Genomic DNA, 26391 nt, shown 5'->3' on the forward strand with positions numbered 1-26391 from the left:
GGCCATCCCCCCACTATGCCTGGATTGTGAGGTAGACGAGTCGGTTGACTATGCACTATTCCAGTGTGTATAGGCGAGGGAGATATGGAGACTATCTGGGATCCCGAAGGATCCCGGAGGATATTTGGAGCCAGAGGAACTAATTTCTTGAGGTAGTCTGGCATTAGTCTGCTTGCCCCCCAGTTGCGTCGGGTGGTTATTGTGGCATCCTGCATAGTTTATCAGATATGGATGGCCAGGAACACTAGGGTATTTGGCGAGCGCAGTCCATCCCCACGATTCGTGATGGAGCGCACTCGGGCACAGGCAGCAGAGACTATCCATGCAGGTTTGGATCATTGACCTTGGACAGCTGGGGACATCTGGGCCTCCCACATTGCTTCGGCAGCTCCTCACACGATTTTCTTCACCTGAGAGCCCCCACCCTGAGTTTCCTCAAGGTCAATTTTGACGGCTTTGTCCTGGATGGTGGTAGGAGGGGAGGGGCCTGTTTTATCATCAGGGGCCTGACTTCGAGTATGGTGGCAGCAAGGGGGTGTCAGCTCTTCAACACCTCGGTTCTAGGCGCAGAGTTACGGGCGGCTTGGATGGTTTGCGTTATGCGCGACATGTGATGCAGGCGACTTCCATCCTCTTGGAGGGAGATTCGGCCACGGTGATTAGCTGGATCCGAAGGGGCCCATACGGTGATAGAGGAGTTCATTCCTTGCTCCGTGATATTTAGTTGATGGTGAGGGAGGCTGTTACATTTCAAGCTATGTATGTATATCGTGAGGCTAATGGGGCAGCGGACTGGGTGGCGGCATTTGTAGCGTGCTACTCAGGAGGCACCCTATGGGTTGGAGAGGATGAGATGTTCCGGGATTTTTTGTTTACCGATTCTACTGGATGTATTCGTACCCGCATTGTATGATACGCCTGTTTCAGCCAAAAAAAAGGACACTTTTGAAAAAAAACCCAATTCTCTCCCAGTGGAAATTGGATTTTTCTGTCTCACATGAGTTTTTTTTCATAAAATATAGGAATCTTATTTTCATAAGAAAGTTACTTTTCCATCTCTCTTCTTTGAAAACTCTAACCAAGCATGAAGTATTCCCTGTTTTCCCATTGACCATACTTTCTCCCTTTTTTTTTCCACGAACGAAACGAGTCCCAGCTCTCTAACAATTAATAAAAGCTACAATTGAAAACTTTGAATAGCATTTGTCCAATTCGAATACTTATCTACCATAGATTCTAGGAGCTAGACATAAGCTAGATATAAGTGTCCATGTAGTTGCTTGCTTCACCTCTATCGGCTCACAGCCTCCACCCAATGGGCCTTTATGACCATGTCTCCTATCTCCACCATGGCTTCCACCACCTGGGCCAATCTATTTTATATACATACATGCATACATACATGCATATATACACTTATATGTATGTATCTATATAATATGAAGGCTCTACTTGTACTAAGCTTTCCATTCACAGGATGCTATTTAATAATGAGGCATATATTAATGACATCATTGTTAATATAATTTATTAACATTATTTCTAGCTATATATATCTAAAATGAAGGCTCAACTTTGCTGAGCTCTCCATTTACCATGTAGATGACCGTATTAATGATGGAGCATCTATTGATTACGTCAATTTTGATATAATCTGTTAACATCATCCCTGGGCTATTAAGCTAGCAAGTCTATTATCTATCATCTAGTATATGTGTGTGTGCATGTATTATATATATAATAGAGTTTTGGCTTATATGGAGTCCTTCATTGCTATGTAGACATAGTATTAATAAATAGATGGATCCGAGCATTTTAACTCTTTCACAAGTACCTAGCAAATCAAATGGAGGTAGGGCTATAGGAGAGCAATCCGAAAGTATACATGAAGTGTCGTTTAGCGAGCCTAGCTAATTTTTTGTTCAAATTAGATAAAAGATTAAGAATAAGTACACTCACCTTTGATGAGCATACCTTTTCTAGCATAGTCGATTCGATGATTTGTACCATAGGATCAAGACATCCATACCTATGAATCGAATTCTGGCATAGACGATTGGATGATTTGAACCATAGGATTAAGACAACCATTCCTATGAATCGAACAGGTTACATACTAGTATTATCTATCTTCAAAAAAGAAGTGAAGTGAGGCTTTCCAAGCCGAACGAAACGAGGACTTTCCTTTTCAGAGAAATAGGTTTTGAAAGTAGAGGGTGGGTGGAGTAATTTGAGCATAGAGATGCGGTGGACCATAGAACGATTGAGCTTCTAGAACTTGGTCATGATGGTGGTTATGGAGCCGGTAGCAAGATGGCTCTCGGTAGATATTTCTGGCTCTCTAGGTTTAAGATCTAGAAGCCAATTTCTTCATTTTGTGATTTTGTCTAATTGCACGTATGGGCTAGAAGTCTTCCAATAAGCATTTATAAAAGAAAATTTTAAAGGTATTAGTTGACGGGGTCTTCCAATATGCATATGAGATGCTCATGGAAAAAAAAACACATATACAAGTTTAACATTATAATTTTTTTAATAAATTATTGTAATACCTAACGAAGTTATTTTAATACTTAGATTCTCAACCAATCTATTTATTAAAAAAGCTCACTTTAAAACTAATTTAATGGATCAAAGTCATTGTTGGAGTCCAACTCTCTAATGATTAATAAAAGGTACATTTGAAAACTTTGAATAGTATCTAAGTGTCTAGTATTTAACCAGTCTGAATACGAATCATATACAGATTCTTGGAACTAGGCAAAATCTGGACACGAGCATCCACGTGGTTTCCCGCTCCACCTCTACCAGCTTGCAACATTCACTCAATGGGCCTTTGACACCATGACTAGGGGTGGTAATTGGGTCGGGTTGAGCATAAACGGGTCGGATCAGGATGTAGAGCCGATCAAAAAATTATAAACCTGAATTTGACATGTTTATTAAACATGTCAGAAATTACAACATGTATCCGACCTGTTTATTAAACAGGTAACCCGACCTGACCCATTTAACCTGTTTAATAAATAGGTAACCTGTTTAAACCATTTAAACAGCCCACCCGACCTGTTTAAACAGTCCACGCTGCCCACCCGACCCCCTCCCCTCCCCGTTCTCCCCTCACCTGTCTCTCCTCACCAAGGCCCTCTCCGTTCTCCCCTCCCCATCCTCCCCTCCCCTCCACGTTCTCCCCTCACTCGGGCCCTCACCTTTCTCCTTTATTTTTTTTTGGTAAGACCTCACCTGTCTCCTCCAAAACGCCGCTTTTCCTACTTCATCCGCCTCCCCCTTCGTCCACCGCCGCCGGCCGCCGCCCACCTCCCGGAAGCCCCGCCTCGGAAGTCGGAAGGTCCCACGACCCCAACCACGGCAAGCCCTGGGCCGTTGACCCGCGCGTCTCCCTTCGCGGCCACCACTCCCTCCTCCGCTCCTCCGACGACCCTCCGGATCTCGATGAAATCCTCCGACTCTTGGCCCCCTCTTTTGACCCCGACGCCGGCAGCGCCGTCGTTGTTGTCAGATCCCTCTTCACCGACCTCCTCGGCATCATCAAAGGCCTGGTGTCCCCGGATCTTCCACTTTTCCTGGCATCATCAAATCCCACGAAAAGCTCAGATCTGAGGGGACGGCTGGAGAGGCGACGGCCGGAGGGAGACCTTCAGCAGCTCGGCAGCCGAGGGAAGAGAGGGAGAGATGGGGGAGGGAAAGAGGGAAAGAGCCGTTGGATCTCATCTCCCACTCCCAGCCATTGGATCTTGGAATTGTTGGCCTCCATCTGTTTTAGCTGGGATAGAATCGGGCCCAATGTGGCCCATAGCAGTTTATTTTTTTTACTTTATTTTTTATTTGTTTAATAAATAGGGATGAAAATGTTTAGCTGTTTAATTTATTTAATTTAATTAAATTTATGGTAGATCAGATTAAATTATCTGTTTAATAAGATTGTCAAGTACGGATCTAGATTTTTGAGCTATTAAATAAATGGATACGACTCAAGTTTTTGAAACATTTGCTACCCCTAGAATAAATATGGAGCCAGCCAGACTTGTCTAACCGGCCGGTGCGTGTAAAACATGAAACGCTGGCCTCCCTGTGACATGTCAAAGTTTCTACGTGGCATTTGGGCGGATCCTGCATTGATTCGGCGGGCCGAGCTGTCCACCGAATCTGGACACGAGCCAGACAGCTGCATCTGCTACCTGTAACGGTGACAGCAAATCTTTTCGGGCACCGAGGGCATTTTGGGAACTAGAGGTTTGGTGTTCGAAAAGGCCACGGCCAAAAGCAACAGTTCTTCCCCCCTCGTTCATCTCGCTCTCCCTTTTTGGTTTCAGATACGAAAGGGGGCGATCGAAATCGAATCCCCCCTTCGCTTCTGTCTGACGGCCGACCCTAATTCGCTCCGGTAATCCTTCTCTCCCACTTTTTTTTTCTCCTTTCTGTACTTTGATAATGAGATGAAAGATTGGTAGAATTCCACAAAAAATGAATGTTTTTTTCTGCATAAAACAATGCGTGATTTTTCTAAAAACCCTAGTTCTCTCAAGGTTTGATTCGGATTCTTTCTTCTCTAATATCTCGATTCAGATTACTGTATGCAAGGGAATCATGGTGTCAGTTGGAAGCTGTTTGATGTCATGTATTATTTGATTTAAATGGGAATTTCTTCTGGTTGAAACTTGTTTTCTTGCATTTTTTCTTTTTCTTTTTTGTTTAATTCGGTGCAAGATGAAAGCTTAGGTACCTATTTTTTCAATGTATCATACTTTTTGACGTACCATGTGTAGATTCTACACTGGTTTTTTGTTTGGGTAAGAAATACTTCCATTAGTTGACGTTTCAATCATCAAAATTTCCCCCCACTCCGGTAACTTGTTTTTCTCTCAGGATCAAATCCCACCTAGCCCCCACCAAGGGATGGGTTGCTAAGGTGTCAGACAACAGCCTAAGCAAGCCCATCCTCCATGCAAATTGCTGCTAAGATATCAGCCAACATGCTATAAAAACCTTGTCCGCTGTCCTAGCATAGTTCTTTGAAGTCCAATATCTATCACTGATTTTATAAATTAGTGGTTTAATATTTTTTATCTTTAGTTGGTATTCAAGAGGATAGTCTTGGTGCAATGGTAAGGTTGCTCCGTTGTGATCTGGATATCACTGGTTTGAAATATGGAAACAACCTATCTACATGTGGTGTAAGCTAGGCTGTAAGATTGAGTGCATCTCTGAACCTCCCCCGATCCTGCAATGGTAGGAGCCTCGTGCACTAGGCCACCCCTTCCTTTTATAGTTGGTATCCTACTAATTGCTCGTAAAGTTTGATGTTGATGGATGGAGATTTTTTTTTTGGGTTTTTTGCATGAATACCCTTCTAAATATCGAATTTTGCATGAATACCCTCCCAAAATTGATATTTGCATGTATACCCTCATAAAACACTTATTTTGTTATTCTACCCTTTTTTTATTCTTATTTTTGCATATGTACCCATGCCATCTAACGCCGTTAAAAACTTAACGATTTCAAATTAAAATGACTAAAATACCTTTAATGGATAGACGTGCAAATAGAAACATTTATAAGGGTATACAAGCAAATAACAACTTTACAAGGATATTCATACAATTTTGGATATTTAGAAGGGTATATATGCACATAAAGAATCCTAGTAGATGGAAAGAATTTAGATACATTAATTAATGTGATAACCTTCAGAATTCTGTATTTATTAGTCAATATCATAGCTTTTAGAATTTGATTGAATAACTTCTAGGTTTCACTTATTGCATGTGCATCTCTATAGTACCACAGTGAAGAGGCCGGTTAACCTCTCTCGGTGCATCGTCACTTGTCAAAAGATGTAAAATGGTCGAGACTTCAGACCTCTTCAATGTGGGATTGGAGAAAGCCAGCAAATTAATTAATGTAGAAGTTGCATGAATGGAAGTTGGGTACTTGACATATAAATATATATAGCAAACCTAATCCCATCGCCATGTGGTTGGGAGAAATCAGGTAACTAGCACTAGGAAATCTGTTACTCTTTTGTCCGATGCTCTTTGTTGATTTTTGCTTTTTCAGTAGGATGCCTATGATGATTCGGATTTGGTACAGTTCATCTTGTTTTGGGCTTCCATTCTGAATTGACACCTTGATTTGGTCATAGAATGAAACCTACAAATGGTTCTCTGTTTCAATGCTTTGATGGAAATGGCATTGCTGGCATATGACACCCGACCTCGTGAACTAGAATATAGTGTAGATCACCACAAAACGAGACAAACATCATTAACAAAAGAATGTTGCACTATTTGTGAGAAACCAGAGATAAAGAATGAAAGGATTATGTGTAACATGGGAATCTTGATAAATTACATTCTTTTGTTCATGAGATGTTGGCTGAAAAAAATATTTAATAAGATAGGTTGTGGAGATGTTAATCTCCAACATAATCTCCACTACTCCAGCAAAACATGCGATCAAATCTGCAATTTGCAAAAAAATGAAAAAGAATAAGTGTGAGAATTAACTCTATATCAACTAATAAATTATGTTTAGTAATAACGCTAAAGTGATCCAAATAACTTGAAAGCAAATAAGGTGCAAAAGTTGGGATAAATATATCCAATTATATACCAATCAAGATTGTGGGTAGGCATTATCTTCTCCAACTAAAGTTTCCATTCGCTTAGCTTGCTTGCGGGGTCGTCCTTTGTTTTTTTTCCTCTTGGTGCTATATACATTGCATGTGTGCCTCCTGTAATTGACACTCTTCCTCTTGAACCATTTTTCTTAGGCTTGCAATATTTCAATGATAAGCAAGTGATAAAGGACAAACATCATTAAGTTAGAGTAGTGCTATATGTTACCTCTCAAGCTTCTTCGGTGCAGAAGAAGAGGATATTAAAGCTTGAGATTCCTCCATTATTAGATTTTTGCAAGTCTTTGCATGATGCCCAAGCTCACCGCAATGCTTACATTTGTGCATCTTCTTCGATGTATTCTCATCTGTACCCCTAATTCTCTTCTTTTTAGGCCTTTCTGGAGGTCGTAGACTGAGCTTAGGAGGCAATACCTTGTATCCAATATCAACTTTTATCCATTGGGCCTTGTCAAGTAATGGTCCAATTTCTAATGCATAGGCAATCTTATACTTGGCAATGGTGAAGGACTCCGAGACATAATTTTCTAAATTTGCACATCTCATACTACAAATAAAAGCTGCAGTATGCACACAAGGAATGCCTGACACCTTCCACAAACGACAAGAACACCTTTGTTCATTTAGAATTACTTCATGCCTTCCATTAGTCTCAATTACTTCTGCTCTGTAATCATTGGTTCTATAAACATTATAATCACCTAGCTAAAGGCTGATGTCTCTTACATACTTCATTACCACAGGAACTAAATTTTCTTTCCAGCGGGCAACCATTCTCCTTCTTCCTTCCATTTTCACCATAATTTTTTGTCTTACAACATCTAATAAATCAAGAACTGGCCTATGTCTGGCCTCAGAAATCCAAGCATTGAATAACTCCGAAAGGTTGTTTGTTATATAGGAGCACTTAGCTGTGATGCCAAATTGAGATCTACTCCATAAACCAATATTTTCAGCACTAAGATACTTGAATGCCTCCAAGCTAGCCTCCTTAATTTGATTGATGATATCGTCATGTTGGACTTTTGTGTATGCCCTTGCAGCTCCCCATAACTTAATTTTAAGCCAGTATCCTGAAAATTTTGTTTGAAAGTTTTTGTACAAGTGTCTCATGAATTTTCTATGTTCTGCTTGGGGGTATATATGTTGTACTGCTTTTTCCAATCCCTTTTGTCGATCTGATACAAGTACTAGACCTTCTGGAGTTTGAATTGATTCTTTAAGTGCCTCTAAAAACCAAGTCCAACTATCACTATTTTCAGATTCTGCAACACCAAAAGCAACTGAAAACAAACCATTATTTCCATCAAGTGATGTAGCAGCCATCATCACACCCCTGTACTTCCCCTTTAAGTGGCGACCATCTAGGCCTATAAAAGGCCTACAACCAGCTAAAAAGCCCGTACTGCAAGCACGTAGACAAATAAAGAAGTGATGGAAGTAATGCTTATCACCAACCATATCTAACTTTAGCTTTACTACACTATCCGGGTTTCTTCTCAAAAGCTCCTCCTTGAAATCCTCCATTCTCTCAAAAGAATCTGCCCAATTACCATGAATCATAGACATGGCAAGCTCCTTTCCTCGCCAAACTCTGTGGTATGGAAGCTCAAGATGATGGAATTGCAACAATTTCCTTCTTAGCTCAATAGGCGACAGGTTACCCTCTTTTCGTAGCCAACCAATGATCTTATCACATATCCAAAATTGTGTAGCCATCTTGTTGCCACATTTGTTTATAGATGAGCACGTATGAGGTTCCTTTAATTTTTTAACCTGCACATACAAACAAAACAATATATTAATACATGCAATATTTTTTCATAAGCACTGTAATGAAAAGCTAACATATTTCAACCATAATACCTGAAATGTATGACCATCGCATAATAATGAAGCATGAAGCCTCCAATTACAAGCTTCATCTTTGCAACTCACTGTCATTCTACCGGGCTCACTTTTGAGAATTCTTACGGCAAATTCATTCAATATAGCATACTGACTCAGTGCAACCTTGAACTGTTCTCGACTTGTATATTTTGCCCCTACGGCCATGGTAGGATTCTCAATATCCATCTCATATGTCTCTCCCCCGTGGTCTATGATATTTTCATCATCATCGTCAGAATCACTATTATAAATACTGTGATAGCTACTCTCAGAACTATAAATTTCAGTATCTGTTTCCTGCTCCTCTTGAAATAAAGTTTCATCATTTACCCCAATATAGTCATTATTTTCAATAGCAGTAGCTAAGATATCAATGCCTATTGTAGCTAGATGCTCACTATCGTTGTGCCTTTGGTTCTCTCTTACTTCATCCACTCGAATCTCTTCTATTGCAGTTGCAGTACTTCTACATGTTTCAATTTGATCTTGGCTGTCTAGTGTTGATTGAGAAAGTTGTATAATATTGGCCTCTTTTGTGACAAATAAGAAGCACTCTTTCAAATCCTTATACTCCTCAAACAAACTCATCAATTTCTGATCTGTGTCTAATATCATATAAGACTTAGGCGTTAAATCTCTAATCACAGGCCAAATCTTTATGGTCTCTTCAAGCTTCAAATTAAAGGTATGCACTATATCATCATAGAGGTCCTTGTAGCAATAACAGTCAACATCAACTAACCAACTCTTTTGTCTCTCAAAGTAGTACTTCATTCCTGTAGAACTTTTAATCTTCTTAAAATATCCTCCAAATTTCACCTTCAATTTGAATAGTTGTTGCTCCATTTAAAAACTTTTACATTGAATAAATAAATATGCACGATATAAATTGTAAGAGAGAGTGCTTATCAACCAAACCTATGCTAACAAAATAAAAGAAAAAAAGGAATAGTATATAAACATCATAGCCATACTATATTTCGGTATTAAAAAATGGGTGATACTTCACCTTTCTTACCATCAAATAAAGTATATAGGTATGTGTTTAGAAACTAAAAAAATAGAACTTCAATATAGGTTCACAGTGAGAAATAGGAATGAAATAAAATCAGCTACAATAATTATTATTGTTCTTCTAACACTTGCAATCAGCATTACAATATCAAGGTTGAGCTTCAACAAATAAATCATGATACTGTTTTGATTTCACATTTATGTTGAACTCATTGCCACAAAGAACTTGTTACTAACAAACCAGTATTACAATTACATAACTGAGCTTCTATGTATCCCACCAAGTATCATATCAACCTGGGCCAGATTCGTCATAAAATATCCATCAGTTTATGATGGTGTGCGTGCAGAGGGCTAAGCATGAATTTTAGAAAATTTTTATGCGGAAAGAACGGGTTAAACATTTTAACCCAAAACATACTTGATATTTTAGATATTTTGACTTTGGTACCAGTCGAAGACAATCTTCAACTGCACATCACATGTGGCGCGGGCTCAGTCCCAACACATAGGGTGACACCCGTGCGTGCCTATCAAAACACTCATCATATGAGCCCCCGGGTGGAGAGCCACGCTTCGTCACACGATCACGCGTGAGAGTTTTCGGAAATCGGATAGTCTCCACTAATCCTTTGCTTTGACACCAAATATCACAAAGCCCTCAGATCCCGAGGATTGTGTGATTCAAATAAATATGCATAAATCACAACTTCTTGTGATTTGAAGATTGAGATCATATCTCAACCGTAAAAGAGATCATATCTCTTACCTTTAGAAGGAGGTTCCTTCAAGGATGCTTTGCAGCCGCACAAGCGTCCAGCCTCGATGACTCGTCCACGCGAAGCTCCGGAATGATCAGCTTTCCGGGGAGTGCTAGCTCGCAGGGAGGCAGAAGGTTGGCTGAAAGGGAGAAGAAGGAAGAAGATGGACCTTCATAGCTCAAGAACACCTTCTTGGGCTTTCACCTTCAGAGCTTCTCTCTCCTCTTACTCTCTTTCTCTGGTGCTCTTCATCTTAAGAAGAAGGAAGAGGGGTGGCCTATTTATAGGCTAAGAAGAGGGTGAGGTGTCCCTATGAGATGTCCTGCCAGGACACATGTCACATATGCAAGGAAAAGAGGTGTCCTGCTCCGCCACGTGTCACGCATGCAAAGAGGTGAGGTGGCCTGGAGGGCGATGTCATGGATGACCTCATGAGGCAGGTGAGGTCATGGATGACATCAGAGGAGTGTGAGGTGTCCAGGCCCGCTACATGTCACACATGCAAGCAAAAGAGGTGTCCTTCTCCCCCACGTGTCACGCATGCAAAGGGGTGAGGTGGCCGGGATGTGGATCCCACATACAGTATGTGGATCCCATAAATGCAGGACGTGGGTCCCACATACAGTATGTGGGTCCCACAAAGGGAAGGGAGTCCTAATCATACTAGGATCATAATTGATTTTAATCCAATTTGACTCAAGCTAAATCTGATTTGGTTGGGGGCAAATTAGACATTTTCACCAAACCAATTTTGGTGTCAATTACGGTTTTACCAATTTCAAATCATATTTGAATTTGGTCAAGCCCAATCTCTATTACTCAATCAAATTGAGTCTAATCAGTGATCCAATCACCAATTAACTTCTTCAAGCAACAATTGCTTAGGGCAATCAGTCAATCACATTGACTATTTTACCTCTAGACGATTCTCAATCGTCAATCAGCCATTTGATCAATCCAGAAACTTCTAAGCGTATGACCTCACAGGTTCGAACCTAAGCCGGTAGTACAAGAACACTTTCTGCACTAATCGAAGTAACCATCTAGCAATGGGACCCGACGACCGGATAGGCCGAATAGATGCAAAGCAACATTCTAGAACCTATGGACTATGGTTACTGCATAATTTATCCTCTTGACCAGAAAATGCCCAGGGTGGGTTCAGAGTCTGTCTACCCTGAAACGATCCATCCGGAAATATGTTTCAATTCAATAAGTCAAGTGATAGTAATTTGACTTTCCCTGGCCAGGGTACTACTTAATTGAAAACACAAGGCATTCACCCTTATTTCTAAGGGAAGTCAATCCCATCTTGATCTGCAACTGACTACCACAAGTACTTGACTGGACCCAGAAATCTTCCGTCACTGGATTAGAAATCCAGGTAGTCCGGCACCAAAGTACGGTGAGTTGCTTGCAAGCCACCGGTTGCAATCTCAGGTCTAAAGGATACATATACCCATATCCACTCGAAACAACTCTTGACAAGAGAGAGTCCGTCAATTGGTCATGTTCAGTGAACGTACACTACCATTCACCTGTATACCATACTAGTATCTCTATACTCTTTGGTTTGGAAGACAACCAACAAATATGATACACAATGACCTACGCCCGATAATACTATCGTCCTATTAATAGTATATCATACGGTCATGAATATTTAAGGACCTGTGTGACAAAATCATATTTCATTACACAAAGCAGTCCTAAGGACTTCATCACATCGGAGTTTGTGAAGATATTCTGGTGATGAATAAATACCATGTTATTTATATTTGATTCAAATACATTTACAATCAGCAATTGATTGGATTTAGAACACAATTCGCAACAGTTTAACCCTAGTTGGATCATTAAAAAGAGGCAGGGCAAAATAAGAATAAGTAAATAAGGGCAGATTGATGTACCTAGAGCCAAACTTTTGATATTGTTGTACTGCACCCTTTTGCTGAATCAGAGCAAAAAGAAGAGAATCTACTAATCGGCAAAGTAGAAATCTCAAGAATCAAAGGGTGAGAGGGAGAAAACACCCTTGGGATTTTGAAGACTGCTTTCCGTATTTAGAACCAACTGGAAACAAAATAAAGGGAAATAGATCACGACTGCTTTCCCTATTTAGAAGAAGATGGCGATCCCGACTGCTATCCCTATTTAGAACAAAGAAGGACTTCAAAAAAGATCGTTGTGGAGAAGAAGATGGCGATCCTGACTGCTTTCCCTATTTAGAACCAACTGGAAACAAAAAAATAGAAATAGATAATCCTTACAGATCCAAAACAAAGAAGAACTTCAAAAAAGATCGCTGTGGAGAAGAAGATGGCGATTGCAACTGCTTTCCCTATTTAGAACCAACTGGAAACAAAAAAAAGGGAAATAGATAATAACGTGGAGAAGAAGAAGATCGCGATCGCTGTGGAGAAGAAGATCGCGAACGCGATCCCGCTCGCGGCTTCAGATCGTGATCGCCATCGGGATCGTGGGATCGTGGCATCGCGGGATCGTGAGGCAGATCAACCGTGGGATCGGCCGTGGGATCGCGATCACGATTGCCCGAGGGATCGCGATCGCGATCCCAATAGCAGAGGGGAGAAGACGGGGATAATAACGTCGTTTCAACATTTTATTTTATTTTTTATTAATATAAATATAATTTTTTTTAATGGTGTTAGAACAACCGTTAGATTAGGGCATTTATACAATAACAGTGTTTTATGAGGATATACATACACATATCAATTTTGGAAGGGTATCCATACAAAATCCAATATTTAGAAGGGTATCTATGCAAAAAACCATTTTTCTTTTTTCACTTTCATCATCGATGGTTGGCTTGAATCAATCTCGAACTTTTGAAATAACTACACTGAGTTGTTATATATACTTTGTATCAAAATGATAATAAATGATCCTTGTAAAAAACTTGAAATACTTGCAAAATTTCAGATAAGGCCATAGCTGGCATGTGGTGGCAAGTGCCGGGAGTGGTTGATGTTGAGCTAGTCTTCCAGAGACCAATTCCATGGCATTGTCACTGAAGAATCGATCTTAAGTTCATCCATGGTAGTGGCGCAATGAAGAAGATGGGTAGGAAGCATGGGGGAGGAGAGGAGTGGTTTTGCTCTTTCTTTTTCTTTTTCCTTTCTATCTTCTTTTTGTTTATCCTCTTTTCCTTTAATTTATTTGTTTTAAGAAAATATGAAGGTTGTGTCATTTGAGCATCCATCAGAAGGTTTTAACTGGGGTGCCTAGTCCAAAATTGTTTGGTTTGAGAATTGTTGGAGGTGATAATTAAGTTAAATCACTCAGAATTTTGGTTTAAGGTTGAATTTGTTATTCTTATACATTGGCATAAAATATTAACCCTCCAACCTCTAACTTCACAACTCTGTTTTGGAGGATGTTGTTCAACTGATTTGTACATGTAGGATGTCAAGATCTTGAATTGATGATCAACACATGATTTGCATCTTCAAAATAAAACGACCTAGGACACCTAAAATGCCTAGTGACCAAAAGTTCAAAGTTTCAATTTTTAAGATCAATGTTTTTGAATACTTCCCACTTATGCATAAGTGGTCCTGAAACTATCAATTTTAATAGTGGGATCAGATTTATGGTCACAAAGCTTTTCGATAATTGAATTTTGGTTTACACTTTTTTTTTTTTGAAAAAGAGGCTTATACGTAATTTAAGATGCTTAGTAAAAAATAATGTTTTTCTTTCCAATTTACATCCTCCAATATATTTTAGCACACTTACTCTTTATCATCCATTTTGGGTCCACTTGGTGCATATTAAGAATATCTAAAAATATATAAGTGCACACATACATACATATGCTCTCATATATATATATATATATGTGTGTGTGTGTGTGTGTGTGTGTGTGTGTGTGTGTGTATTATCATGTTTTAGGCCTTTTAAATACTTTAGATCATGATCAATGGTGTGGATCCTCAATTTAAAGGCCCATTATTGGTTATATGTCTGTAGAATTGAGACTCCTAATATTCAAAATCAGTGATGAAAAATCTAAACTGGAAATCCATACTATTAACATAATTGAAAACATAAACACCTATTAGCGAAAAAAATCAAGGGGTTGATATTTTCTAGTTACACATTAATCATTCCCCTGATAGACAATTTAATAACACAGTTAAATGTTTTGATCTGATTTATGGTTTAGAAGCAGTTTGCTTGGTTTTTTAATATCTATATCAAGATCAGTGATAGTATTTGTGGAGAGTCCCAGCCCAGTTTCAATTCTGGGGGTTATTCTATAATATCACTGATGCCATTTTAGGAATATGTATGTGGTTATAAATATAGAGAATCCTGCAAACAAGCTGGAATTGTGTTTTTTGTAGGATAAGATGAATCATAAAAGTTAGGAACATTAAAGCAATTTAATGCAAAATAATTCTTCCCTTCTTTACTGCTGTTTTGAAATATTAAAGCTCTCTTTTCTTCCAAAGATTTTAGAATTGCTAATAATTTTGTGCTCCTCAAGTCCCATTTCTTTCAAACAATTTGCTTAATGGCTGCCAATTATTTGTTGAACATCTTTGACAAATCAAAAGTATGCAAATGACTAGTTGCTGAAAATGTATGATATTAGAATGCAGAAATTGTATCAGTTATCTAAGCTGGGGAACTAACTGAATGCTTTATGGGTCACTAGTATCAGTTAATCACCAGAGGAAACAAATCCATGGAGGTTGATCTATCAGAAGGGAGTAATTGTCGGACTCCATCTTCAAATGAAAAGTGCCTAGTTGCCACACCTGTTGCAGGTGGTTCATCTGGTGAAGGTTTGCCTTATGCTCCTGAAGATTGGCCCCATCCAGGAGACAAATGGCGGTGGAAAGTAGGGAATAGAAAGACTGCTTCTGGCCACTGGATTGATAGATATCTTTACCCCCCTGCTCATTTTCCAAAAGCTACTGGTAACAAGTTGGGATTTCCAAGCAGATCATCACTTGAAGAATATATTCGGAAGGAATTTCCTGACAAGGATGTTGATTCCTTCTTTTCCTCTTTTATTTGGAAGGTTCCTTGTGATGGTCACACCCCAAGAAAAGGTTCAACTTCGTATAATACCTGTCTTCTTCTATTGTTATCTTTTACACCACTCTAAATCCATTCTGTTGCATTAATTTTGTTAGGGGACTTGGTTTTAGGTTTGTAGTCTGTTTTGTTAAATTTGCATTCAACTTGATTTAGTGCTCACATTGACACTTGGTTAACTGAATCTGTATTGTACCATTCGTAGAACATTTTAGTAAATGTGTGCTTTTCAAGCACTTCTTCTGACATTATTACCTGTCCTTGAGATTGTTTAATAAATCACCTATGTTTTCCCTTGTCATCCCACTTGCGAATGAGGATGGCAGCAAACAGATGATAATTGAAGCATTCCTTCTCCATCAAGCCAAAAGAAAAAACAAGAAGAAAGAAGAAGAATGATGTTCAAGTGAAAGTCAATGTTATGCATCTTGATACATGCACCTGTACGTGACAATTGGTCACTGGAAACTTTAACACTTTGCATTCTTGGGGGTTCTTAATTAGGCATGTAATTAGACAATAATCTTTTGATGTTGTGAAGCCCTTGTATGTGATCGCATCGGTCTGCAAGCACCCATGTGCATGCATGAACAAATAGATAATTGAGAGGGGGCGGGACAGGGAGAGGGTGGGAGGCTGGTGAAGAACGCGGGAATGAGGCCGCAGCCGGTTTTCTTGTTTCGAACGAAATAGGGGTTCGGCTGCAGCTTAAAAAATTTGCGATTTTTAAGTAAAGTCGGCAAGTTCGCGGTCGGACCCTTGTTTTGTTCGAAACAGGGGAACCGGCCGCGGCCTCCGCCGGCCTCCCTCCCTTTCCCTCCCTCTCTGCCCCTTCTCTCTCTCTTTTCCTCTCTCCCACGGTTCGTGTGCCGTCTCCTCCGTCGTACAAGCTTGGCACGGCCCGTACCGACTCGTGCTGCTGGAGAACCAGTACGGTGCCCGGTACTGGTTCCGCCGACCTTGGGTAACTCAGACATGCTTCTAGCTTTTTTTTTCTTGTAGGATAGCTATCCGTTTGTAGGAAAACAATATTTTTACATCATGGCTTTGTATTGTGAACCATAAGAGTAGCCTATTTTAACATTGGCTGAGCTTTACCTCTGAATCTCTTTATTATGCAATAAGTTATATGAAACCATTTTGCAGTCTTTGTATGTCAAGTTGTTGATATGGTTTTCAAAGAGGTTGATTCATGCTTCCTCTGTGATCATTCTTTTCTTGAAACTCAAGTGGTATTACTCATTTTATCTGAATGTCTTAAGTATTACTAGTGTTTACTACTTTACTCTAGTTTTCTTGCCCATCGGAATTGATATCCTGCCATAATTAGCAGTCATTCAAATTGGAAATACTTGGCCAGCTGGCTTGCAACATGCAAATCATAGAATTGTGTATTAGATAATGCCTTGCAACCCATGTATTGGTTTAAACCAAGGTCCGCCGAACCAGTACCGAGATCCGTACCAGTCGGCAAGCGAGTCGGTATAGACATACAGTACAATCGGCATGCCCAAGTTTTTTTAAGTTTTTCAAGTTTGATTAAGTGGTAATAACTTTTTTTCAACTTTTTCAACAATTTTAGGTATAATTTGATGTTTTTTAATATTTTTATGATCCCAGTATAACATAAATGATGCATCTTGTTGTTTTAAAGTGATACAAAACATAAAATAATTAGTGAGATGTTGCATGCTACAAAAATCCATATGAAATATCCTAAAATCAACTAGTAAGGTAAAAAATATAAAATAATACAATCAATTACATATATTTAAAGTACAACATACATGCCGATATTTAAAATCTCGTCGAGTGGCGATGCCTCTCGCAGATATTCGGATTATTAGCATAGTCAGGAGGCATATCAGCCTATTTCTCTAACTAAGCAACGTTGTAGTCTTGTATGTTCCTCCCATAAAGAACGTGCTCTGGGTTATAAGCACTCTCAGATCTCTTACTGAAGCTTTAGCTCTGAGAGGTGTCATCTGTTTGCTAATACAACTGTGGAGAGGCCATCCGAATATGCCGGCAGCAAAATCTGACCCATTAGATGCTCTGAGCTGTGTAGGATAGTAGCCATCGAAAGATAATGCCTCAAACGCATCATATCTATATCTGTATGAGTCATAGGCTACATATGGCTGCGGGCAAGGTCCGCTGTACCGGTACCGGTCGGCGTACCGGTGGCGGCCTGGACCGGTACGTACCGGTCCCATACCGATCTCTAGCTGAAGTAGCAGCCTTTCAAAAGAGAAGAATTTTCTCTTTCCTCTAAAGTACTGCAACAGTTGGGTCTGGTTATAGGTACCATCCATTCAAGACCTTGCCAAAACCGTCATGACCCACGTATCGGTCTGTACTGGTCCGTACCAGTTCTCCAACGATAAGCTACCGGTACCGGATTTCAGGCCGGACCGGTACATACCGGCCCAGGCCGGACCGGTACGGCAGACCATGGCTGCAGGTAATAGGATCTAGTATACGACTCAAAATCTGATACGTCTATGAATCCTACTCCACGTGCGAGGTTATCTGCAACTGTATCATATTCTTCTGATTGACCTTGAGAAGTTTGTCTCCTATATGCAATCGTATCCTCACAGGCTCTACCAGATCGTGCACCTTGGTCCCTATCTTGTGTAGCATGTATAAACTGGGACTCATCGGTGAATCGAAGAACATCCTACGACTGTGTCTCATAAATGGCAGTCTCATGTCCACTTCCTCCTTGGCCGATAGATCCATGACCACCAGAACTACCATCACTGCGGCTCCTGATCTCTGAATATGAGTGAACTGGTTCTTTCTCCACACTCTTCATGGGGATGTAGGTGCCTTATCATCAACCAAAATATTATGGATCAGATCTATGTACTTTAGCTCCAGTTCCTCCTAAATGCACTTCAACCTCAGCTTCAGATTTTAGCGAACATATACAAGGTCATTGAGATTTGAGACGCTTTTGTGTTAGATGATTTCTTTACTTGCTGTGGATGAGGGCAAAGGTGGACTAGCTGTGCTCACAGCCACTCAAGAAGACCCTCTAGAAGAAGATTTGGATAGCTAGCCGCTTAAGATTTCTCATGGACAAATCAAATAAATTCACCATTTAGCTGCAAAAATATTAAAAAAATTATATATAATATAGTATCATATTAGTAACCATCTAACGATAGGTAATAATTATCGTTGATGTGTAATATACATGGATTCATACTTTTCTTATTTATGACAATTGATGAGACTCCAAAGCTCTCAGTGCCCTCTTTAAATACTTTGGTCTGTGAAAAAAGAACCGTGTTGCAATATGTTAATAATTGAAGATACCAGTTACTCACACATATCACTTAAGTTAACTTATCTTTTCTAGATATGGGGCTATGACTTCTAGATCAGGCTCCATCTTGTAAATCACATTATACAGAGCGGCCAGAAGTTTGTCATTAATATTGATTTTAGGTACGGTGTTTTGAAATCTCGAGTTCAGGTAGTATGTTGCAAATAGAGTTCGTAATTGTCGTAGTAAAATTGTATAAGTACAGAAGTAGTCTTATTTTCAATGTTCTTGCTTATCTGTTAAATGCAAGTTCCTACCTATCTGGTAGTCCCATCGCCGCTCAATGATGTCGATGCACTCCTGGGCAACGTCTGCTATGTTGGTACCGGGCTCCGGACTGATTGTCCGGCGGTACGGATCAGTATGGTCCCATGTCATGCTATGCCGCCCTTGTATCGACATAGTTGAAGAGGCGGGGGAGAGAAAGAATGGGAGAGAGGAAAAGAGAGAAAGAAGGGGGAGGCCGACAGAGAGCCAATAGAGGGCCAGAGAGCCGCCGTGTGGAGAAGACGGAGGTCGGAGAGCCGCCGCGCGGAGGAGGCGGAGGTTGGAAAGTCGCGGAGGAGGGGCTCCACCTCTGGTCCTTTGTTTCGTTCGAAATAGAGACTCGGAGGGGGCTCCTTTTATTTTTGCGAATTTTAAATAAAAGTCGATAAATACATTGCCGACTTTACTTAATTTTTTTAATAAAAGGGGATTGGAGGCGGAGCCCCTCCTCCGTGCGGCGGCTCCTCGGCTTCGGTTGGCCAGCCTCGGTCGGCTTCTCTTCCTTTCTCTCCCTTTTCCTCTCTCTCGCGCTCTCTCTTTTCCTCTTTTCTCTTCTCCCCCTCCATCGTCGGTCTCGGTTTCGTTACCAGAACTATCTCGTTCCGCCACAAGTACGGCTCGAAATGCCCCTAATTGGACGGTTCGGAACAGTTCCGCCGACCATGCTCCTCGGCATATGTCGGATTTGCCTTCTTGATCTGAATCTTTGCCCTCTCTATCATATGATACAAGAAGCCCATTTAGGGGTATCTCTCGCTGTCCATGGCTCGAAGCACTTCATATAATGGTCTGATAGCCTTCACTATCGTAGTGGCCTGCTGCTAGAATATCTGCCTCGTTACCAAGTCCTCGACAATGCTCTCTTTAGTGTCGATCCTCGCATATCTACTTTTTTGTCATTCGAGACTGACAAACATCTAACATAGAGCTGCTTTTTCTCAAGAATGCTATAAAGTGCAACGTAGTTGGTAGCAAACCGCATGACTTTTGGTCTCAATATCTCTCCCCTTGCATACTTTCTTATCAGTGAAAGGACCCATGTATGGTTATAAAAATATCTGGTGATGATTTAGGATGTCTCCATTATCTGCTGCACCCTATGAATTTCCGCAATATCCATTAACATGAGGTCGTTATAATGTGCAGCACATGGAGTCCAGAAAACATGCGGTCACCGCTCCATCAAGTTCTCCTCGATGGCCTATATTGTGGCCTATTATCAGTATTGACTTGCACGATATTCTCCTCTCCTACCTAATCAATCACTTCCTCCATTAATCTGAGGATGTTCGTGGCGTCGTGCACTTGATCGAAAGCATCAACCAACTTATGGAAGAAAGTCTTCGTATTACACTATGTCAAAAATTTGATAATGCTCTGCCTGGTTGGACAGTCCCACCATCACACATCATCATCAGTCCATATGTGGACCATTTGCTCTTGTATGAGGCATGCCACTTCTCTAGTTTCTTATTGTCCAAAAAACTCACTGTAGATGTTTTTCGATTTTAGAGGATCTACACCGGGATTGGCTACCTGTATGGAGAAAATGACAGACCTACATATTGTTTGCCACATTTGCTGGGATGTGACTGAAGTAGAACCAAGATCCAATAGCTCGCTACATATCCTTCTTCTTATCCTTCTTTAGCATTGTATCAATCTTTTGTTGCTTCGAATCCTTGCTGGGGAAGGCATATAGATTTAAATCATGGATGATGACTTTTGGTGGAATCTCCCTGGAGGACTTTTTTTCTGCTATCAAAAGTTTTCAGCATAGATGCAATACGGCTACCGCCTCTGCTGACGGCCTCCCTAACTAAGAAGATTCTTTTGAACTCTGGATCTGCCCTGTTGCTCATAGAATTGGAGCTCGACTTGTAGTATGAGTGCCCAAATGGAGCCCTATGCTTGGCCACCTCATCCTGCAGCCACTGATCATCCAGGCTTGCCTGAATGACCGTCTAAATCTATGCCTCTTCGTCGTCTGGAGCGGACGCCTCCTCCGACTTGCTAGAGTGATAGGTAGGTGGCTCTGCCGCTCGGCAGCCACCTCCGTCTTCTTCTTGAAAATTTTTTTCTTCGCTACTTTGAAATCAGCGAAGTGTTTCTTCATTAGTTGTCGAACCTCCTGTGGGCATTTCTGGTACATAAATACGTCGAGGTAACCGCCAGCTAAGTGCTGCTTCAACCTGATTACCCCTCCTTTCTTGAACTCTATGTTGCACCAGTTGCACTTTCAATGGTGCCAACCCGAGAGCATTTGCCAATGATCCCAATCAATATCACGCTGTAACTTCTTTTTTCTTGATGGTTTCATTCTTGCAGATTTATCAAATACATCAGTTTATCAATTATTTAAAAATAACAAAATTTTGTGACGATTAAGATAATATTTTTTACTTTGGAAAATACATCTGATTTATCTAATACATAATATTAATTTTCTATTATTTATTTATTTATATATTTTTAATAAATTTTAAATTAAAAATATGTTTAAATACAATAAATTCAGAAAATATGTTTTCTACTTCGAAAAATACTTCTAAAATATGTATTACGTACTGCTAATTTTTCATAATTTTTGGTATTAATTATATATTTTTAATTATTTTTAAATTTAAAAATAATATTTAAATATAAATATTAAAAAAAATAATTTGAGCTCAGATCCATGTAGAACCCTACAATGGATGCTACATATATTTTTTTAGGCCCATGCATCAAAGGCTATTTATTTTCCAATTTTTACCAAAGTTAGGCCTAGGCCACTATACGTATAATCATATCAAAATTTGAATAAATGGACGTCAAATTTAGCTGGAGAGTAGTTTGCATGCCCCTAAATACACTTCTGATTTTACAATTTTTTTTGATTTTTTTTTTAATTTTATAATATAGTTTTAATTTTTTAAAATTTTATATAATCTGAAAATTAAAAATTTTTATGTCATCGTATAGATTATTCATAGATCTACAACATATCATAAAATCAAGCCAAAATCAAAAATTTTGGTATGATCTTCTCTTATGTTGCAAATTTAAGGTATTTTTTGGCATCCAGAAAAAAAGAGAGAAAATGAGATAGGAGAGAGGAAGAGTATCTTATTTTAGATTGGATCCTCCTTCGATCATGCTGAGTCAGCATTTATTTCGCTATGGGAAAAGGGGGAGTATTCGGATAGGTTGAGAAGGCTTGAGAAACTTCTCGGGCCTTCTTAATCAGTCTTTAAAACAAAAGAAAGAGGAGGGAGCCTGGTTCGAAACCGGTTCGACTCGGTGCAAACTGTTCCTCACTAGTTCCGCATGGAACTGGCCGGTTCGGACCGAGTCCGGGTAGTTTGCGACTGGTTCCGGCCTGTTCCGGCCGGTTCCTATCGGTTCAGAACCAGTTTCGGCAATTTTGGAATTGGTTTCGGCAAGTTCAGAGCCAGCTCCAAAAAAAAGAGGTGAACCAACCCGGTCTCCCACCGGGTCGGCTCGGTACGGGCCGAACCGTCCGGTTCAGCCGGGTTTGGCAAACCTTTTAAACTATTATTTTCTGGGGGCTGTGATGGTGTCACAATGATGTAGAAGATGGTGCAACATCAGCCATTACCTATTTGCATGCTATTAACTAGTTTCCTTAACAGTTCTCTGTTCAGATACCATAATATCATCCTCTATAGTAAGTTTTGACAACCATAAAAACCTTGTCTCATTATTGTCTTGATTTAGCATTAAAAATCAATCTTCGTATTGCAGTTGGATCTTTTTTTAACCATTGATCATCAGTCTGGGAGAACTCTCGACCACAAGTTGATTAATTGTTCATTAATTGATTGTACAAGTACAACTGTTGAAGCATTCAAAATTCAGCAGATCTACAGGAAAAGAAGAGTATCTTGGTCAAGTTTAATATGTTGTTTTGGTCAAATTTTTTTTTTTTCATTTTTTCTTTCTTGCCTTTCATTTTGGGCAAGCTAATGCTTGTTATCACTAGATTCCCAGGCACACGTCTGTGCACCAACTACTTTAATTGTTATTCTTTTTCCTCAGAAAAAGAATACTTTAAATTATTATATTGCCACCCTGGACAAATGGAAGCAAGAATTGCAAACTCTATTGTAGATTCCAAGTTGACTGCTTCTGCCTTTCTGGGTTCATAACCCCATTCTGTATTCCGTTCTTCTATGTTAATTCACTTCATTTTAGATGTAATAGATTCAAATTTAAATTATTATTTATATTTTTTCAAAAATTACAGTTCTAGATAATTATATTCATCCACTTATTGTGATACTTGCATTTATTTGTTCACATTTTGCAGGTATTGAGAAAAACGTATATATGTATGCATCTCCCAATAGTTTAGATGTTAATGAATTTTCTGGATCTGAATCAGCACTAGGGATGGGGGGTTGTAAAGCCTCCAAGAGAAAGTAGGAAGCTGCAGATTGCCGGCCAAGGATTGTGATATCTGCTGTAGTGAAGATGGTTTCTGTCATGACTGCTGTTGTATTCTGTGCCGCAAAACTTTTGATTGGGCATTTGGAGGTTATAACTTTATTAGATGTGAGGCAACTGTGGATGAAAATCTTATCTGTGGGCATGTTGCACATATTGAATGTGCCCTTCGTTCTTACATGGGCGGGACTGTTGGAGGAGCTATTGGTTTGGATGTCGAATATTATTGCAGGCATTGTGACAATAAAACCAACCTTATATCACATGTGGCCAAGCTTATAAGAACATGTGAATCTCTTGACTCCAGGGGTGATATTGAAAAAATTCTAAATTTGGGCTTCTGCATCTTGCGGGGCTCTGATCAAATGAGAGCAAAGAGCTTTCGAAACCAGATTGGATTTATCTTGGATAAGGTACTATTTTTAATTTTTTATGATTTAGTTTCACTGCAAGGTGCTGCATCTGTAATGCATGGGAATTTCTTCCCTCGTCTCATTTTATGATTTCTCAACAACATCATTATGTGTGATATTTGATCCAGCTTAAACAAGATGTCCCTCTTGGTGAAATCTGGAAGATGGAGGATGGCATCTCATTGTCTGCTACAGGTCAGTTTTTCCTACATCTCTTTCTTAGGAGATTATTATTGTGGCACTCATCACATTTATTACAGTTAGTAGCAGTTGGATATAGATAATATGGTATTATAAAAAAATGCCATAGAGGTGTGAATTGAGCTTATGTTTGGATGTTGATCCCTAGTACCGTAAAACCTTATTCTGACTAATAAATGTTTTCACAGGTACTTCAGTCTCAGTTGCCCAAATATTTTGGTGCTTCACCTGTCATCTATTTTAATCTCATTTTAGGAAAGCTTGGATGCTTGGTTAAGTGTTTCTTGAGTGCTTTATCGTCTGCTTTGCTCATAGTCTTTAATTTTCTAAGCCGGCATAACAAATGTGCCTTTGTCATTCCTCACGTCTGTATCATTTTCATGAAGCCATTTTCTTTAACATCAATGCTAGGATGGGATGCTAGTATTGTTACATTGTTATCTAATGGACATCTTTTCTTATGAGAGCAAGGTAACAATGAATCATGTTTTTATCTTCTTCGAAGTATTTGCAGTCGGCTGGGTCTTGTGCTTGATAAGCCTTCCACACAACACTAGTAAAAGTTCATGGGATGACTTTTTTAAAATCTATCCTGTATTTCCGAAAAATTAGTGCCATGCCACCTTCTTAAACATCCACCAAATTGTTAAGGTAGCACCTTGCACGCTTGATAGTCTATCAGCATTTGATTAACATTGAACAACATTCAAAATATGTTGGTGGATGAGGAGATTTGTGGTTATTATGTCCTCAAAATATTGAAAAACCAACAAATAGTTGTTTGAGGGTTCTTGTTTAGACTGCACTTATTGTAGAGAACTCATTAACAGCCACTCCTGAGCAAACAAAATTATTTTAGATGACTCCAAAACTAGGCACAGGGTTTTTGGATCCATGTCCATAAAAGTAATGTAAAGGAAAACAATATGGAAAAAGGTTGTGAAGAAACATTTTTCTAGCTCAAATGCATGCATCATCAAGGATAGGCATTTTGAAGGGAAGAGAGAAGATTGAGATATTGACACTCTTTTGTGCAAATTCTCTCTCAACTGAAGATTATAGACATATTACTATGGGCTACCTCAAGCTAACAATGTGCACCTGTAAGTAAACACTCATCATGCCCACTGATCACTTCATGCTCTAATTATTGTTTAAAATGCAGTCCAGTGCAGGTACATATGCATTTGCATATGCAGATAAGGCCTGATGACTAGACTACAGTGGCATTTGGCCGCATATTGAGCCATTAGGAGCCTATGTAGACCAGAATAACTTGCATATGAAGCTCAAATTCGTTTGAATTGTAATGACAATTGCTTCTTGTTTGATAGGTCACATCCAAAAAAAAAAGAAGATCAAGAAAACCTGGCTTCCTTATCATTTAAATCATGCATTCTTTTTGCTTGATTTTTGATTGTTCATCATTTGATAATTATATTTTTTTTCTTTTGCTGCATTAGTGAACCTGAAGTTGAGCATAATTCATAGGATATATTGTTACTTTTTATGTTAATATTTAAGATTATACTAAAATGGATTTTCTTTTGCTTCCTGATTTCTTGTATTTCTTTCTTGTTTACTTATTTTTGTCTTATATATGAACTTTATCTGGTTCTAAATACAAAGTGCAAATGCACCAACATACTGCATATGCACCATGCATTATTTTGACCACGTGCACATTGCAGCTGTTTTTTAAAACCTTGGTCTAATATAAGCCCTTTTTCTTTCAAAGCATTTTTTTGTCAATATGTTCTTGTTATACCATGCAGGTTTTGCATGCATTCTAGTTACCGAACTTTCCATCTTTTGTAGGTTCTGCAGTGGATTCATTGTCACCAAATGATATTTTCTAGTTTATTCAGCATTTTTATATTTAAATTCTTATTTGATGTTTCTTTAACATACTGTAGCATCGGAAGTCTGAAACAAAGATGCATTATCGGTGAAAGGCTTTGAGCCTTTTAGATATGGATGTTTTAAAAATTGGTTTTCTTCCATGAAACAAAAGATATTGAATCTTCCTTTGTCTATGAAACTTCTAAGCTGATTGTTTTTCTCCTTTTATCAAACTACCATATCACCCATTCATAATCATCCTTGTATTGATGTTGTTTATTCAACTTCTATATTGCTATAGAAATTTTAATAACAAGCCATGCATTAAAGAGGCGTCACTCATTATCCTAGCAGAAGAATATAATTTACTTATTGTATGTTAATATGATGGTTCATGAATTCTAGAAGATTGTTTTTTTATCATATTTATTACCAAAGAACCATTAATTTTTGTGAGGTAAATAGAAGTCAACAATCTAGGGT

At 39.2% G+C, this 26391-nt stretch overlaps 1 protein-coding gene and 1 pseudogene across 1 annotated transcript; one reads left to right on the forward strand and one right to left on the reverse strand.

Annotated features, from left to right (window-relative positions):
• Positions 1 to 4285: 4285 nt before the first annotated feature.
• On the forward strand, positions 4286 to 26100 carry LOC103700041 (annotated as a pseudogene).
• LOC120103904 lies at positions 6289 to 9863 on the reverse strand. The gene is made up of 2 exons (XM_039131817.1): positions 8528 to 9863; positions 6289 to 8437 (listed from the first exon to the last, which is right to left on the reverse strand). The coding sequence occupies exons 1-2, from the start codon at positions 9395 to 9397 to the stop codon at positions 7367 to 7369; spliced, it is 1941 nt and encodes a 646-aa protein (XP_038987745.1). The 5' UTR covers positions 9398 to 9863; the 3' UTR covers positions 6289 to 7366.
• Positions 26101 to 26391: the final 291 nt, after the last annotated feature.

This window comes from Phoenix dactylifera, chromosome 11 (assembly GCF_009389715.1).
Source record: "Phoenix dactylifera cultivar Barhee BC4 chromosome 11, palm_55x_up_171113_PBpolish2nd_filt_p, whole genome shotgun sequence".
NCBI lineage: Eukaryota > Viridiplantae > Streptophyta > Magnoliopsida > Arecales > Arecaceae > Phoenix > Phoenix dactylifera.

What these genes read in the sequence shown, in the direction of transcription:
- LOC120103904 (XM_039131817.1), bottom strand. Translation starts at nt 9,397, where the DNA reads ATGGAGCAACAACTATTCAAATTGAAGGTGAAATTTGGAGGATATTTT. An exon ending in GCGATGGTCATACATTTCAG is followed by an intron (nt 8,438 to 8,527) that starts GTATTATGGTTG and finishes TTGTATGTGCAG; the next exon opens with GTTAAAAAATTAAAGGAACC.